Below are 17,876 nucleotides of genomic sequence, written 5' to 3'. Positions count from 1 at the left end.
AGCTATTTTAAAATACTGCATTTTTTTTTAAATTTATTTTTTTTTATTTGCTGCGGAAAAAAAACGCAGCATAATGTGAACAAGCCGACAAACTTTTTTTTTTTTTTTTTTTTTTTTATTTAAACCTATGATAATGAACTATTTTATACAACTATTTGGGGATTTTTTTTTTTCTTTGGGAAGTGATGGTCAGAGGGTTGAAAATTATTTAGAAGTTACTTGGTTGTGAAAGTGGTGAATCCGTGAAGATGTTATGGTTGTTTACCATCTTGGCTCTTACTCTGTGTTTAAATCCTTCTCGATTGTACTTTGCCTTTTGAAAGCGCTCTCGGTACTTATTCATAGATTATTGGACTCTGGCCTATGCCGGGGTGGTGTACAAGGACTGTGTTTGTTTTTAAAGGTTATGTTATATAAATTAATTTTTCTAAGCATTATAGTTTTCATGTGTCTCTGTAATATTACGATTACTCAGGAACTCTATATTCAATTACCTAATTACTGAGGACCCACATTAGGCAGCGGTGAGCAGCTAAGAGTTTCCCTAAAGGCCTCCATACATATTAGACTAAAGTTGGATGAGCCCGTTGATATCAGTTCAACCAACAGTTTAATGTGTATTGAGGACTAAGTCTCTACGCCCGACAGGCAATGGAGGGGAGAGGAATTCTGCTATTGGAATTTCAATGACCAACAATTATGGTTGGAGTCAAGAAAAGCCACTGGAGAACAGAGTTTGCTTGGCCAATCTGAGCATTCGTAGAATCATAGAATGGTAGAGTTGGAAGAGACCTCAAGGGCCATTGGGTGCTATCCCCTGCGAGTGCAGGTTTTCCTAAATCATGCCAGCTATATGTTTTATCCAGCTTCCGCTTGAAGATTTCCATTGTTGGTGAGCACACTACCTCCCGTGGCAGCCTATTCCATTTCGGTGAATAGTGCTGTCAGGAGAGATGGCCGTTGGCTAGCCGCTATCTCTTTGTGTTGGCCCAAATCTAGTCCTCAGGAGCACTGTGCAATACCAAGGAAATCATCAGAACATTATCTGTTGGTAGATCTTGAGGACTTGAGTTGGGTAACACTGCTCTAGAGAATCAAACATGTACAGGCTTTACATGGCCAGCAAAGTGGATGTTTTAAAATATATTTATTCAATTGAATTGGTTTCATAGTTTCATAGTTTTTAAGGTTGAAGGAAGACTCTAAGTCCATCTAGTTCAACCCGTAGCCTAACATGTTGATCCAGAGGAAGGCAAAAAAAAACCCAATGTGTCAAGCTCCAATGGGGAAAAAAATTCCTTCCTGACTCCACATACGGCAATCAGACTAGTTCCCTGGATCAACACCCTGTCATAAAATCTAATATACATAACTGGTAATATTACATTTTTCATGAATCCCTCATTACAACATCATGCGGCAGAGAGTTCCATAGTCTCACTGCTCGTACAGTAAAGAATCCTCGTCTGTGATTATGATTAAACCTTCTTTCCTCAAGACATAGCGGATGCCCCCATGTTCCAGTCGCAGGCCTAGGTGTAAAGAGATCTTTTGGAAAGGTCTCTGTACTGTCCCCTCATATGTTTATACATTGTGATTAGATCCCCCCTAAGCCTTTGTTTTTCCAAACTAAATAACCCCAAGTTTAATAACCTGTCTTGGTGTTGCAGCCCACCCATTCCTCTAATAATCTTGGTCGCTCTTCTATCTACCTGTAAGATTATGCTAGTTATAACCTTCTATACTTTTGCTATCAAGAAAAGCATCCATTCCTCTCTTAAATTCATTCAGTGAGTTGGCCATCACCACTTCCTCAGGAAGAGAGTTCCAGAGCCTCACTGCTCTTACCGTGAAGAACCCTCTTCTATGCTGATGTAGGAATTTTCTTTCCTCCAATCGAAGAGACTGCCCCCTTGTTCTTGTCATAGTCCTTGGTACAAACAGATCATGGGAGAGATCTCTATATGGCCCTCTGATATATTTGTACATATTTATTAGGTCTCCCCTAAGTCTTCACTTTTCTAGAGTAAATAGACCTAATTTTGATAACCTTTCCGTGTATTGTAATGCACCCACTCCATTTATTATTTTAGTAGCCCGCCTCTGAACCCTTTCAAGTTCAGTAATGTCTTTCTTGAGCACCGGCGCCCAAAATTGCACACAATACTCAGTGTGGTCTGACGAGTGATTTGTACAGAGGGAGAATTATGTTTTCATCTCGTGCCCCCAGACCTCTTCTAATGCATCCCATCACCCTATTTGCTTTGGTTGCAAACTGTGGGGCAAATAAGTCCCCTGATCAAAGGGCTGAAGTCCCTATAAACATTAGGTTAATATTGGCCGATATCCACAGGTCAACCATTGGTTTATTGTGTACGGGGATAATAAGGATCCGGCGTGTGCGATTCTGGGCTGCCAATCCGTTTGTTTTCAAAGTAATAAGCTGCTGCCAGAGATCTCTAGCACTGCCTCTCTCATTAAGAGCACAGGACCGCTCACATATATGTACTTTGCATATTTAATTTTTAAGAGGAGAATTGCATGGCCTAGAAGTCTCCTTACACTGGCATGTCAAGTAGGTCACTCTACGCAATGAGACATTTTACTTGTTAGAACCCAGTCAGAGACCCTCAAAGCCAAATCAGATCGCTTGCTTTGCACTGAGGAGAGTCAACACTCTGACGAACATATCTGCAAGTAGAGATTCTGGATTTATCCAAAGGTTTCGTAAAGGGTCAAAATTGACTTTAACTTTTTAGTACTGCCACTTCCAATATGTGGCACTAGAGTTCAAGTCAGAGGCAACTTGCATATTTAATTTCCAAGAGAATTGTATGGCCTAAAAGTCCTTACACCGGCATGTCAGACATGTCACTCTCCACAAAGAGAGCTGTTACTCTTTATTCACCATGTGTGGAAGAGATGGTCAAGGTAGTTGCCAGACAAACGATTGGCCAGATCATCGTTTTGCCAACAGCTGTCTAGAGTGTTTCTGGGGGTTTTACTCGAATATAGAAATTGAAAGTCTATTGGAAGTCTGTTATAATGTATGAAAAGCTCATATTGCACAACATGATGGTCCTTTTTTCACACTTTTTTTGTTTGTGTGGTCATCAGACCACCACAGGTTTTGGCCTACCATAAGCCAGAGCAGAAAGCCTTTTTGTCTATTTTTGTCTTTTTGTTATGTTATAAAATGCAGCTTTGGTGTTACGCTTTACTTCTAATATTATATTAACACTAACATTTTCTAGCTTGCTATCCAACCTGTTCTTCACCCATGAAGTACCTGCATATCTTATGTTTTCCACCCAGATCCTCGGTAGGGATGATTTTAGGAATATACACCTAATGTATGAAATCTGCTATGAAAAATATTCTTAATTTGGTCAAACCACCAAAATTTGCCCTAAAATCTTGTGATGGACGGCCTGCCTTTTAATTAGAAACTATAACAAACCCCTTGTGAGAAATCCTCCTCAATTGTCCCATAATTTGGAGATCATCTCCATCCGATCCCAAACTCTTTTCCTTTTAAATCCTCATTCCTTCCAAAAATAAAGGCTCACGTAAAAAAAGCCTTCTACTTTTAGAAGAAAAAAAAATTAATTCCAATTTTTTTTTTTTTTCTTACCACTTAGTTGGCCCAGAGTCCAAACAAGAAATGGAATCGTTTTTGGCTCATCCTGGAGACCCGATAATTTTACATTGCAGGCTTCGAGAGGATGTTCAGAGCATCAGCTGGGTGAAAAACGGAGTTCAGCTTTCGGAGACTAACCGCACTCGCATAACAGGCGATGCGATCCAGATACTCAACGCCAGGCAGGAGGATTCTGGGTTGTATGTCTGCGTTACTAGTGGCCCATTTGGAACAGATACTGTATTAATCAAAGTTAACATATCAGGTTTGTAGTTTGCGTCTAGCTGATTGACATGTATAAAAAAATAAATAAATTGTAAAATGTTTTTATTTCTGTGCGTTCTAAACTTCTAAAAGATTTTGTCAATTTTTTTTACTGTTCCTAATTTTCATTCCGAGAAGCCTCGGAGTGCTTGAGATATAGAAGAAGGAAATGGGCATGTTCCATACTGAACTGGTTTTGCCCATTTCTTACCGAAAAGGAAAAGTTGAATCAATCTGCCATGTTTTTCAAGTGTTTTTGGGGCTGATTTTTCTATATATCCTCAAAATATAGTGAGCAATGCTAGAGATGTCCAATAGTCTACCCTCCCATCAAATGAAATTTATGTAAATGGTTTTAAAACCCCCACAGGTAACCTCAAGAAAAGAAAGCACAGTGTAGTACTACAAGACTTCCCTATTTTTGAACATCTCTTACATATGCCAAAGATCCCATCATGGAAGCACAATCCTACCATGATTGTGACTGTGTCCATTGTTTCCATTTCATGTGACATGCAAATGCATCACGGCAGTATGTCCCTCCAGTGAATGGGCTAATCTGTAACGAAACGCATAGAATTAACCCTTCCTATAGAAATGGCAGAAAGGCCCCTCAAGATCCCTCACAGATCATTTGACCTGATCAAAGAGGACAAAATGATTTCTCTAATTGCAAATAATCTGTGACTATGGAGCTTTCCTAGACTTTGTCCAGATGGGTTACCTTTTGGACTACACCATGTTTTTGATGGCGGTGATGTGGTGTTAAGTGGCTTCTTATCAGACCTTTGTGGCCATTTGGCTACATTCCTTTGTCCTTTTTGTTTCACCCCCTCCCCCCTTGATGTCTTATCAGAGTTTGACACATCACCTAATGTAGAATGCCAATTATCTGTTGACTGGAATGTAATATCTTTTTCACTATTTTGGGGGATTTTTGGAGACACATGATACATGCAGTGCATGCAATTTTTTTTTTCTTCATTTGCTTCTGTCCTCCTTTAATACCAAACTTCAGATCCCTATTAAGCTACCCATAGAGATTATATATTATCATGAGGATCTGCCCCCCAAATCAATTGACCATATGGCAGGTCTGATCCGCTTAATATTTTCCTGTTTACAGCTTTTGTTCCTCAAGAAAAAAATAGTGCCAGAACCTCAGTTCCCCCTAAAACTCAACATTACATTTTATTTATTTATTTTTTTTTTTTTTTTTATTTTTATTTTTTTTAAATCTCCACCCATTTGAGTCCAAGAACTGGCAGATGTCTCACTGATCCTAGGTGGCAGAGAATAAAAACATGTTTAAAAACAAAAAACAAACGGGTAGACTGTTTTCCATTAGCTACCAGATAAGTGATCCTCCGTCATCAAAGTGCAAGAAAGCTTACATTTTCTAATATTTTTCATACATTTTAAGAAGTTGCCATTATTTCTCGTTTCATCTTAAATGAAACCTGACAGGTCCCCTATGCCCTCTAACCCAGCAGCACTCAGGGTTGTTTGCCGAAATTCCCTCCCTATCCAACCCTGTATAACGCTATTCACTAATATGAATTTTTAAAAACATATTAGGACCTTGACTAGTTGTAGAGGCTTATGTTCCCCAGACTAGTCGGCCCTTCTTCTATATTGTCATACCCCTGTGGGCATAACATGATTTCCAGGAGCCGGTGTCACTGCCAGCTAATGGACATCTTGCGCATATGCGCGGCTCGTTTCGGCTGCATCAGTGCCCTTTTGAAGCCAGGTTTATGCTTCCCGGCTTCAGTAGGAGCACTGCACATGACCAGAAGTTCAAAAACGTGTGTATGAGCTGTCTTCTGAACTTCTGGTCAAGCGGAGTGCGCTTAATGAAGCTGGGAAGCGTGCACCCTAATTCTGAAGCTCACCGGCGTGGCCAAAATGAGCCATGCGCATGCGCAAGATTTCCATTATCTGGTAGTGACACAGGCTTGTGGAGATCATGTTATCACGCCGACCCAGGGTATGATAACGTGGAAAAAGGCAGACTAGTCTGGAGAACTAATGGCCCTGCAACTAGTCAAGGCCATAATTGACATAGGGAACGCGTGGTTTATAAGTCATTTTTTTTATGCATTCATATTAGTAAATAGCGTTATACAAGGCTGGGTAGGGTGGGAATTTGGGCATACAGGTATGAATGCTGCTGGGTGGAGGTAGAGGGGACCTGACTGGTTCTCTTTTTAAAGCATAAGATTTTTTAGGCATCATGGCCACTGTAATTTTTTACATCCTTGGGCCATTCATGTCAAAACTATTTCCATATTATACGTTATATGTCAAAGTATGTGTCCTGGTGAGTGCCTACCTCAAAATGTACTTCTGTTGAGTCTAGACGTTGTTGGTTCTACCAAAAATAAAAAAAAAGAATTAAAAAATGTACTGACTGGATACTTTTTATTGTTCCATCACAGATGCTTTACCGTCTGCCGAAGATGATGACGACGATGATGATAATTCTTCTTCGGAAGAGAAAGCAGCAGAGAACTCGAAACCAAATCGTAAGTTCTAAACTGAAGACCTGTTATGTGAATCCAAGATGTGGCCAGATCTTTGAGTTGCTCCAATAACTTTCTGCCCTGGGTGACAATAAGCTCATCTGGCACAGAGAGAAAACTTTTGAGATTTTGTTAACTATTTTTTTTTTAACAAGTAATTCTTTATTGCATAAGTGTTAAGGATAATGTACTACTTGCCAATAGAAAAAAAAATAAAGTTTTGATGTGATATTCGACACATTACACAACACCTAAATATGATTACACCTTTTGTGTACGACCTCCAATGGGCTGCCCCCGGGAAATCAAATAGACGTATTGGCAGCAATGATTTGTGGGTTTCAAATGTTTTTGTTTTAGAATATCCCATATATTTTCACTGTCTGCTATGAGACCTGTGTAGAGACTGTAAATTAGAGGTTCACGTTGATATTCTGAAAGCGTCAAAGAAAAATGGTCTACATATGGCTCTAATCCTTGTTTATTCAGAATATAAAAAAAACAAACCACAGGGTTATTCATGCTCCCTCGGCCCGTGAAAGACGATTTTCAAAACCTATAAGTCTGCAGATTGCTCTGTGGCCTCCCTACTAACATTCTTGCACCCCTCCAATGTATCCTAAACTCTGCTGGCCACCTCTCCTCCCTCTATTCCACAGTCTCTACACTATGCCAATCCCTTCACTGGCTTCCCATTGCCCCAAAGACTCCAGTTCAAAACCAAAACCATGATGTACGAAGCCATCCACAACCTGTCTCCTCCATACATCTGTGACCTAGTCTTCCAGTATTTACCTGCACACAACCTCAGATCTTCACAAGATCTCCTTCGCTCCTCTTCTCTTATCTCTTCTTTCCACAATCGCATACAAGATTTTTCCTGTGCCTTCCCCATACTCTGGAACTCTCTACCCCAACATATCAGAGTCTCGCTTACGGTGGAAACCACCAAAAGGAACCAGAGGAACCACATCTTCCAACAAGCCTACAACCTGCAGTAACCCCCAGTCTGCCATAGGTCCAAACGACCAGCTCCACCCTAATCTACTGTATCCTCACGTATCCCTTGTAGACTGTCAAGCCTCGTGGGTAGGGTGCTTTCTCCTCTTATACCTGTCTGTGCCTTGTATTGTCCATGATGATGATTATTATTTTTTTTTTTTCTTTAATTATATATACCCCTTTGCACATGTAAAGTGCCATGGATTAAATGACGCTACAATAATAATAATAATGCAAACCGGCACCAAACTTAACTTTCAAAACTCCTCCACCCTTCACCATGTAATTAAACTTCTAAGATTTGTATATTGTGGCTCTCAGATTTCTTTTTAATATTTTAATTTTTCAGAATTGCGCCTCACCTGCCCGTCTCCCCAAAACTGTCCCTTTCTTAAATATCTAACTTTAATGATGAAACCATCAGGACAGGCTGCCATATGATCCCCTTCTTCTCCAGTAACAATTTGCTTTAGACAACACATACCTTAAATTCCTGTGGGATTCCTCTAGGCCCCATGCCATCCTAATTGAATAAAGCCTAACTATAGTGTAGAATTAACGCTCTCGCTACTGGGATGCCAACTTGTCAGAATCGAAAAGAAGCTAGAATTCCCATCAGAGATGTAGTATGAAACTCCACAGTCCACCTACCATGTGTCATTTATGATGATGATGGCTGAGGGGCTTTAAGACTAGGGCCCAGATAGAGCGACTACCTTTCTGCCCCTGAGTGTAACGGCGTAAAGCTCCAAAGCGAGCTTGACAAATGTTCCGTAGGGTTTGCTCTGTGATCCATTGACTGGAGAACACTTTATGGCTTTCTAGACTTTAACAAGCCAAAACTTTCTTTTTTTCTTTGTTTTTATATTTTTGGTAGGGGTTAAAGAAACCCTTTAGGCAAAGCCGATATACTGTTAGGTCTTTTAGAAAGCTTCTGGGGGGGGGAAGAGGCATGACAAAGAACTTGAGACATTTCGCCCTAAGGTCCTGAACTTAGTTTTAGGACCCTTTTTATAACTTTTGAACACCATTTATATAATATTAGGCTACATTATATCCTACGATCATTCGAAGCTCTATGCACAATGCTGCAAACCAAACTCAAACCTACCTGTAGCCCCTGCTTGTTCAGCGCCTGAAATGATTTGCGTTCTGGAAAGTCCTCTTTCATCAAGCATTTCAATATTTTACCCAATTCCACTTCGGCTGCTTTATGGGTAAATTTTGGGGTTTTTTTTTGCTCCACCCCACTGTTTCATCAGCTGGGCTAAAGGTACAGAGTAATAATATATAGAAATTAGGAAATAGTTTTCAGCTATGAAAAATGGTTATTCTACACTTACCATAAATTGCTGGTGAGCTGTACTGTTAGTGATGTGTCAATCTTCAAATTTGTTGATTGTTTCCAATACCAACCAGTGTTAACTGATTTTAATATTTTTTTTCTTTTCATTAACAAACTATAGGACCATTTTGGGCAAACCCAGAGAAAATGGAGAAGAAACTTCATGCTGTTCCGGCAGCCAAGACCATACGATTCAGGTGTCCAGCAGGGGGCACACCAATGCCTACTCTACGTTGGTTAAAGAATGGAAGAGAGTTTAAACCCGATCATCGAATTGGTGGATACAAGGTACAAACAACACTAGGCTTAAACATTGATTCTTCTGTTCACGATATGATCACTTGTGGAGTATATGATGTTCCACTTTAACTGGGTTGCTGCCAGGGCATGAGATCACCCAGCATGCCGGGCTGGGCTTTGAAGTGGGACCATCTTTTTATTTCCCTGCCCAGCATGCTGTCCATGCTCGTCTGAGCTGGTTTAGAAGCTGATGCTCATTAATCTCTCCCCCTGCTGATTACTGAGCTTGTTAGATGGCTCAACAAACTGAGGGTAATTAACAAATAGACGGAAAGGAGAAAGTGGTGATGGTGGTGAAGTTGTTCTCCCACCTATTGCTCTTGTTCTTCTTTTGCAGATGGGAATCTTGTAGCTCTGGTCACAGTAGATGATCCAAGAGTTCCTACATTACTTTTAGGATGTAGTGAATAGGTTACCTCCAATTGACAGGATGTCCACATTAAGACATCTTAAATGTCCTACCATTCCATCTCCCTGACTTATCTATGGAATATAATTTAATGCTAGGCTCTAAAATACTGAGCAGTGTTTGGTACTAGAACAAACGCCATGTTCTCGATTCATCAAGAATCCAGTTTTACACTCTACTCTTGATAAACTGTGCAGTAGAGTAAGATTCATGAAATCATAACGTGGTGCGTCGTCTTTCCGCTTTCACCACAACATATGTACGCTAGTCAGGGACTGGTGGACGTTAGTCATAATTGATGCCATCTCTCTGGCGTAAATTCTGATTAATTTGCTGCACGCGCTTGATCATCCTCCCTCCTTTCCGCGAAGTTGTGCACACTTTAAAAAGTTGGCAGAATAAAATACAAAAATGGGTAATATTTATGCCCAACTACTAGTGTTTGCAAAAATGTTTCAACATTTTAGTTTTATGTTAATATTCTGGCAAAACAATTGCTTGTTGAATGGGGCATCCGGAGTGCAGTCACTCATGACCAATTTGTTTAGTTATCAGTTTTTTAAGCAGCCGAGCTAAAGTAACGACATACACTGATCTCTCCCAGGTCCGTTCTCAATCTTGGAGTCTTATTATGGATTCAGTGGTCCCATCCGACAAAGGAAACTACACGTGTATTGTTGAGAACAAGTATGGCAGCATCAACCACACGTATCAGCTCGATGTAGTCGGTAAGAAGCCAACCCTTTCCATTTCATCGTTTTTCTAAGTCGATAAGTGACTGTGTTTTTTTTTAATCTATGGCTACTCAATTCTGTGCACCCTGCTAAACAAAACCACTAATTGACTGCCAATAATCATAGTCACTAAGGTCTATGATTCGTACACACCACCTAAAGTTGCTGATGTCATTTCTTCAATTACTTATTGTGGACTTTTTTGGGGGTAGGGCGGGGAACAGGGCATCGACTAAGATTGTTTTGAATAACCAGCATGTAATGCTACATGTCTAAGCGATAGATATATTGGCATGGCAAGCTGACTGTTCAACAAGATCGCCAGGCCAGCATAAATTGAAAGTAAAAAAAGGATCGCCGACGTGGGGCAACCCATTATCAAGAGAAAGGAAGTTTATCAGTTCACCGCAGATGCTGCAATCCTAACAAATTTAAAGGTGGTAATGCATGGAATCTCCGGTTTGGTTCCTTGGAAAGTAGTCAAAATAGAAGGGAAATGGCAATCCAGCACCACCAAAATAGTAATGAGAACAAAAAATCTTCATTCCATAATTGTCTCCAAACATCTGAAAAGTGGAAATTACATAAGTTGAAAAAAGACCTAGGTCCATCTAGTTGAACCTTTTTATCACCAATTCTACATTTGTCTACACTGAGGAAATCATCCAGCCTTTTTTTTAAAAGTTATAGTGTCTATAGTTACATAGGTTGAAAAAAGACTTTGGGCCCCCTCTAGAGACTCTCTGGCCCGGGCCCCCTCTAGAGACTCTCTGGCCCGGGCCCCCTCTAGAGACTCTCTGGCCCGGGCCCCCTCTAGAGACTCTCTGGCCCGGGCCCCCTCTAGAGACTCTCTGGCCCGGGCCCCCTCTAGAGACTCTCTGGCCCGGGCCCCCTCTAGAGACTCTCTGGCCCGGGCCCCCTCTAGAGACTCTCTGGCCCGGGCCCCCTCTAGAGACTCTCGGGCCCGGGCCCCCTCTAGAGACTCTCTGGCCCGGGCCCCCTCTAGAGACTCTCGGGCCCGGGCCCCCTCTAGAGACTCTCGGGCCCGGGCCCCCTCTAGAGACTCTCGGGCCCGGGCCCCCTCTAGAGACCTAGGTCCATCTAAATGCGTAAAACGTTTTATGGTACACTATGGAATTGTTTTTCTGGATGGAGACAATTATGGAATAAAGATCCTTTTTTTACTGCTTTGGTGGTGCTGGATTACCATTTTCCTTCTATTTTAACCCATTTTAAAGTTGCTTGAAATCTCTATTATAACTCAGAAGATGATTCGATAATTTAGAAGTTGCCAGGTTATCAGAAGTCTTGCAAACTTCTAATTTTTTATTTTAATCATGGGGTCTCGTTTTAGTTGGAGCCACTCAGTCTTTTTTTTTTTTTTTTCCCGCCTCTTAAATTCATGTAAAATTACATTTTATTTTTTATTGTTCTGCAGAAATATAAATTACTTTTGCAGAATTAAATATTTTTGTATATACCGTCTCTATTTAATAAATGGTCATCTCCTCCTAATACATTTTAGGTATACTTAGTTAACGTTGCCAGCTTCTTCCCAGTTCTCCTCCGTACAGCAGATCCACAAGGTTTTCATTGGCAGCAGTTCATCAGCTGTTCGCAGACCACTTGTGTTACCATTGCCATTGTTCTCTGGTCGGTCTTGGACTCGAAATCTTTGGCAGCTGTTTGCCCCAGTGCTTGCTGGGGATTGATGTATAATCTTCTTTAGACATGGAAGGTTGTGCCTTATGGACTTCGTACGGCAGAACAATTTTCTGAAGGTTTTGCACTTGATAGGAATCGGTAATCTGTCTCCTTGTCATTCTATTTACTATAGATTAGAAGAAACCTTTCCTCACTACAAGTTCCCATAAACCTGGCCATAGACATCATACAGCAAATTGACTCAAATATACCCATTCCTCTTAGACAAATGATTTATTTCTAGAGATGAATCCAGATAAGTGTCCAGACACCATTTAGGACATTGTAGGATTGGATAGATTGGAACCAAATGTGTCTAATTTCAGGTCCCTCCAAAGTTATGGGTGTCTTCACACATCCAGATTTTGTGCCGTGGATTTTCAAGGCCTCATTCAGACATATATTTTTCTCGTACATGTTCCAATAGTGTTTTTCATGGATAGAACAAATAGCCATTATAATCTATGGTGCTGTTCACATTTCCATTTTTTTTTAATTTGTGTTTGTTTTGGTTATGTTTGTATATAAAAAAACAAACAAAACAGACCTGTCTGTTTCTTTTTGTTTGTTTTTTTTTAATTTTATTTCTGAGTTTTTGGAGATAAGTAGTGTTAGATGAATCCGAACTGTAAAGTTTGTGGTCAGTACCGGATACCTAATATATGTGCACAGACCCCGTACAAGGACTTTTCAGGGAAAACCATGTAACTATTTGGGTTTGGCCACCTGACTAATTATATAAATAAATTAAATAAATTAAAAAAAGGAAAAAGAAAATAAAAAATATAGCAGTACCATTATACTTACCAACCTTCCCTGCAACTGTAACACTCCTTTCGCTCATTATCTCTTATACTTATTCACTGCTTCCCCATCCACTGTCTGTCCCGGCATCACTGATTGTTTGCAGTCAGACCGCGCCTCCACCCTGTGTGACAGCGTCTGTGATTGGTTGGAATTACATGCTGTCTACGTCCCTATAGTGGTGTAAAAATTAAATTAAAAAAATCAGAGTCCACCAATGTTGTGATATACAGTGCAGATAAAGCCTACGGCTACAGGCAGCAGCCTCAAGCTGTGTGCTTATCTTGGCTGTGAATCAAAATATGAGGGACCCTATGCAGCTTTTTTAAAGTTATTTAAATAAATATTTTTTAAAAATAACTTGTGGTCCCTCCAGTTTTGATACCCAGCCATGATCAAGCTGATAGCTGGGGACCGGTATTCTCAGGCTGGTGAGGCCCACGGTTATTTTTAGCCTGGAAGGCCCATTATTGACTCACAGCCACCCAGAATTGTTGCATCCATTACTTTACCCGGCTCATCCCAATTGTCCTGGTGCAGTGGCAATTGGGGCAATGTAAGGAGTTAATGACAGCTCACAGCTGCCACTATGCCCTAGATTAGTAATGGGTAGGGTTTATGAGACCCCCCCATTACAAGTCCTGTAAGTGAAAAGAAAAACAAACACTGAAAAAAATCCTGTATTTGAAATAAAATTCAAAAAGAAACCCTCTTTCTCCAATTTCTTAACCTCACAAACACCTTGGTCCAACTTGATCCACACAAGGTCCCACAACAATCTTGGTTCTGTTACATCCTGAAGTCACATTTGAAAACATGACCGCACGCTGCGGCTTTAGGGCTCATGCACATGTTGCGTACTTACATGCATTTACGCTGCATATTGCACTGCAGCGTAAACGCATGGTCCTGCATTCACTGCACGATCTATGAAGATTGTGCATGAGACGTGCGCACGTTGCTTTTAGGAACGCAGCGATTTGGGTGCTAAAATTTAGACCCAAATCCGTGCGTTCATAAAAGCAGCATGTCAATTATTCCGTGCGCTATGGATGCAGCTCCCTCTCTATGGTGGGGGCAGCATCCCAAGCGCATGAAATCGGCTTTTTTTTTTTTTAACAAAAATACTGCATTCATTATGCAGTGTTTCTGCAGGGATTTGAAGCGCACATGTGCTGTCAAATCGCTGCAGAATATTCAGCAGCTATGTGCGCATAAGCCCTTAGGCAGACACTGACTGAGCCGCAGCTGTGAGCGGTGATGTCACTGAGTTTCTGTGGTCACAGCTGGAGGTTCCCACAGTACCCCACCTGTGGCTGCAGGTAAACTCACCTCAGGTGAACAAAATTCAATCAGACCTGCATCTCCAGGCAGAAAACCGCTTTTGTTTTTTTTGCCAAGATATGTAGATTTGGTGCTGAAATTTATACACCAAATTACTGCACTAAATCAGCATCTTCTGGTAAAAAATAAAAAACACGCACCAAATTACAGATTTGGTGTATGAATTTGGTGTATAAATGTGCATTAAAAAAAAAAGGATCTAAATAAGTATCAAAGAAAAATAAACCACCTGTTTGTTTATCTAAATTCCCAACCAAAATTATAGATGCTATTTATTTTGTTGTTCTTTTGTGCCTTTTTTAAAGGCAACCGGACAGATGATGCATGCAGCACAATTCATAGGCACAGCGTTAAACTTCTATATGGTTGAACTCATACAGCCAAAGTCTGATGCATGCTGCCTGTGGACAGATGAGCATGTATCGGCTGTCCGTCCCCTTTAAGTTTAAAAACGCACCATAGTGAGAATCTCAAGTGATTTTAATGCATGTCTGCAGCGGGATCGCATTAAAAATGCATGTGCTTTTCTTTTTTTTTTTTTTTTCTGCAGGTTTTGTGCATCTAATGCAAGTCTACGGGGAAAATCCACACACAAAACTCAGCGTTCTTAGGCTATGTGCGCACAGTGCGTTTTTCGCTGCGTTTTTGCGCGTTTTTCGGGTGCGTTTTTGGCCTCAAAACTGCATGACTTTGCTTCCCCAGCAAAGTCTATGAGTTTTCATTTTTGCTGTCCGCACACAACTGTTTTTTTTAAGCTGCGTTTTTGAGCTTGAAAAAAAAAAATGGACATGTCAATTCTTTCCTGCGTTTTTCTGCGTTTTCCGCCCATGCAATGCATTGGAAAAACGCAGCAAAACGCAGAGATCAAAAACGCAGCGAAAAACGCACCAAATCGCGGTAAAAACGCATGCGTTTTTTGATGCGTTTTTTGACGCAGGTACGTTTTTGTGCGTTTTTAGCGGCCAAAAACGCAGCGTCAAAAAAACGCAGCGTACGCACATAGCCTTAAAAGATAAATTGACATACTGTAGATTTTAAATGCGCCGCAGGTCAGTTTATGCAGCGTAGAAAGGAAAAAACCCACAGTCTGCATGAGACTTTGGTAAATTGGTTCATCCACTTTGCCGGAATTGTAAGACGCTGCGAAAATACACAAAAGCACATCGAGGGATATTAACCTTAGAGTTAAAAGTCACACATGTAGTCTTCAACCGAGCAACAAAGACTTACTAAAATAATAATAGAGGAGGGTTGTGGTTAAACAAGATTTGCGCAAAAAAAATAAATATATAAATGTAACTATAAAAAGTCTCAAATTGATTAATTAGTTGAAAACCTCTTTAAATGTCGAACCAGCCTGATATTTGCGAACAAATGAAAGTTACAAAGCTTTAAAAAAAGGCACAAAAAAAACAAAACAAGTAGAAAAAAAAATTCAATGATGAGTCAGTACCTTGGTTTCTATGGGCATGGAAAATGTAGGACCGTATTTGTAAAAGAGGCTGTACCCGAAAAAAAAAAAAATCCCCCTTGTACTATAACTACATAGGGGTCTATAAGTACATAGAACAGCATCAAGCCCATGGGTTAGTAATGGAGAGATGTCTATCAGACGCCCCCATTACTAGCCCAGTAAGTGTAAAGTGATAAAACACACACAGGAAAAAATAATTATTTTTTTTGTTTTCCTTTTAATAAAGATTCCCCCACACTGTCCCTCGTTTATCAATTTATTATTTACAAAAAAAAAAGTCCACAAAGCTACTACCTAAACCATGGTGTACTCGTCCCACCATGTCCCCTGAATCAGTATTCCAACCTATGGAGGCTCGTTCAGCGAACAAAACTCGGGTCACTCACGAGTGACCTATGGAGCTGAACGAGGCTCCATAGGTAGGAGTACCGATTCGGAGGACATCATGGGAACACAGTACACCATGAACTACGTATGAGATTTGTGGAAATTTTTAAAATGTTAAGTTGGTGAACAAAAAATGTGTGGGGGAGTCATTAGTCAAACTATTTTTTTCTTGTGTGTGTTTTTTCCCTTTACACTTACTGGGTTAGTAATGAGGATATCTGATAGACGTCTCTCCATTACTAATCCCTAGGCTTGGTGCCAGTTGATATTACACAGCTGCCATCAACCCCTATAATTATTACACCAATTGCCACTGAACAAAAGCAATCTGGAAGAGCCAGCCAAAGCACCAGAACTGGTGCAAGTAAAGGATGGGCAATTTCTGGGGTGGCTGCGGGCTGCTATTTTTAGGCTGGGAAGGGCCAAATAACCATGAACCTTCCCAGCCTCATAATACCAGCCCCCAGCTGTCTACTTTTATCTTGGCTGATTTAAAAAAATATATAAATAAAATAAAAATGGGGGGGGGGGTCTCCACATTTTTTTTTTTTTTTTAATTATTCACTTCCCAGCAATGACCTAGGTGTCAGATGCATCAAGATGTCTTCCCCATGCTGTTCCTATTCGATTTGAGCGCTGTTTCCATCCATTTCAGCATGGGGAGGGGGGATTTGTCTTTGGGGGTATTTTGTTTGTTTTTTTTTGCACCCCAAGCCCTCCTATGGGTGTTTGCTGGAAAAATGTTCAAGTTCCCGAATGAGTTCCATTATAGTCGTTACTCGAATAGTTTACTGCTCACTCATCAATACCTGTTAGCAATGTGTTCTTGGATACTCTGTGTATATGGATAATGCATCTTGTGAAGGTCGGTGCGGTGCAGGAACCATGTGTAACTATTTATTATATGTGCAGTATTATGCGCAAATTCTAAAGTGGTAAAAGCTTTCGAGCCGAAGTCCATAAGATAATAAATGCCTAGCATTACACTAAACAATGCTGATTACATGGCTGCGGAGCTGAGGTAATTTGGTGATTCCACCATGGTACATCATGGCTGAACGATGTGTAATGAGTACGAGTTGGACATTTTTCTAATTCCCCCACACAGATGTCTTCTATGATACGCTCCAGATAAAAAAAAAAAAAAAAATCACAACAAAAATTTCACAAACAGCTGTGTTATTTGAGACGTGAATGGAAAGAAATCAGGCATTCGTGCATGTTATGATAGCGCTCAGCCCGTTTCAATGAGAAGGGGGGAAAAAAAACTTGGTTGTTTTTCTGGCCATAACTGACAAATCATGAAATTATCCTCCATTTCCTCCAATAAGTAGCCAATTCTCCTCACAAATATTTCCTTCATTCAACATCCGCCTTTAATTATCTGACATATTTTAGTTTTTCTCCAGCTTCCCCCCCCATTTCCACCTCATAGAAGGTATTCAATTTCAGATATTTCCTGTGCAGGGGGCAATGTGAGGCCTACTTGAGGTGCGGAGTTTTAGACTGTCGGCTTTCTTTTCTTCTTTTTTTTTTTTTCTTCTATTTCACCTTCCGTTCCTGGTAGTTTTGATTTCTTAACCTAGTTTTAATCATTATATCTAAATGGCGGAAATGTTTTATGATGGTGTCTGGTAATAATAAATTCTATTATCTCTGTTGTTGCTTGTTTGTTTTGTTTCTGCCTTTTTTTTTTTTTTTTTTTTCCCCTACATTTTTCATTTGATTAGCCTTTTATTACTATAGTGACTTTTTGGAAATTATGGACTGTTTTACAAAAAAAAAACAAAAAAAAAACCTAACTATTTGGGCCTTTTGTGTAGGCATCATAAGAAGTCAGATTATTTTTTATTTTCCACTGATAATCACAATTGATTGTGCGACTAATCTAATATCATTAAAAAAAATAAATATACATAAAATATATTTTCATTATTATATGCT

The 17,876-nt window shown here is 40.1% G+C and overlaps 1 protein-coding gene across 4 annotated transcripts in view; it reads left to right on the top strand.

Moving 5' to 3' along the window:
* Positions 1-17,876, top strand: part of FGFR1 (fibroblast growth factor receptor 1) — a 141,066-nt gene that overhangs the window by 86,587 nt on the left and 36,603 nt on the right. For 3 of the 4 annotated variants that reach the window (XM_075346397.1, XM_075346399.1, XM_075346396.1), the window contains exons 3-6: positions 3,642-3,905; positions 6,346-6,432; positions 8,898-9,064; positions 10,090-10,213. In XM_075346397.1, the coding sequence (XP_075202512.1) occupies positions 3,642-3,905; positions 6,346-6,432; positions 8,898-9,064; positions 10,090-10,213 (642 nt within the window). The remainder of the gene's footprint in view (positions 1-3,641; positions 3,906-6,345; positions 6,433-8,897; positions 9,065-10,089; positions 10,214-17,876) is intronic. The other variant, XM_075346400.1, reaches the window with a different exon arrangement.

Source organism: Anomaloglossus baeobatrachus, chromosome 4 (assembly GCF_048569485.1).
Source record: "Anomaloglossus baeobatrachus isolate aAnoBae1 chromosome 4, aAnoBae1.hap1, whole genome shotgun sequence".
Classification (NCBI taxonomy): Eukaryota; Metazoa; Chordata; class Amphibia; order Anura; family Aromobatidae; genus Anomaloglossus; species Anomaloglossus baeobatrachus.
This window is presented reverse-complemented; position numbering and strand designations above follow the sequence as displayed.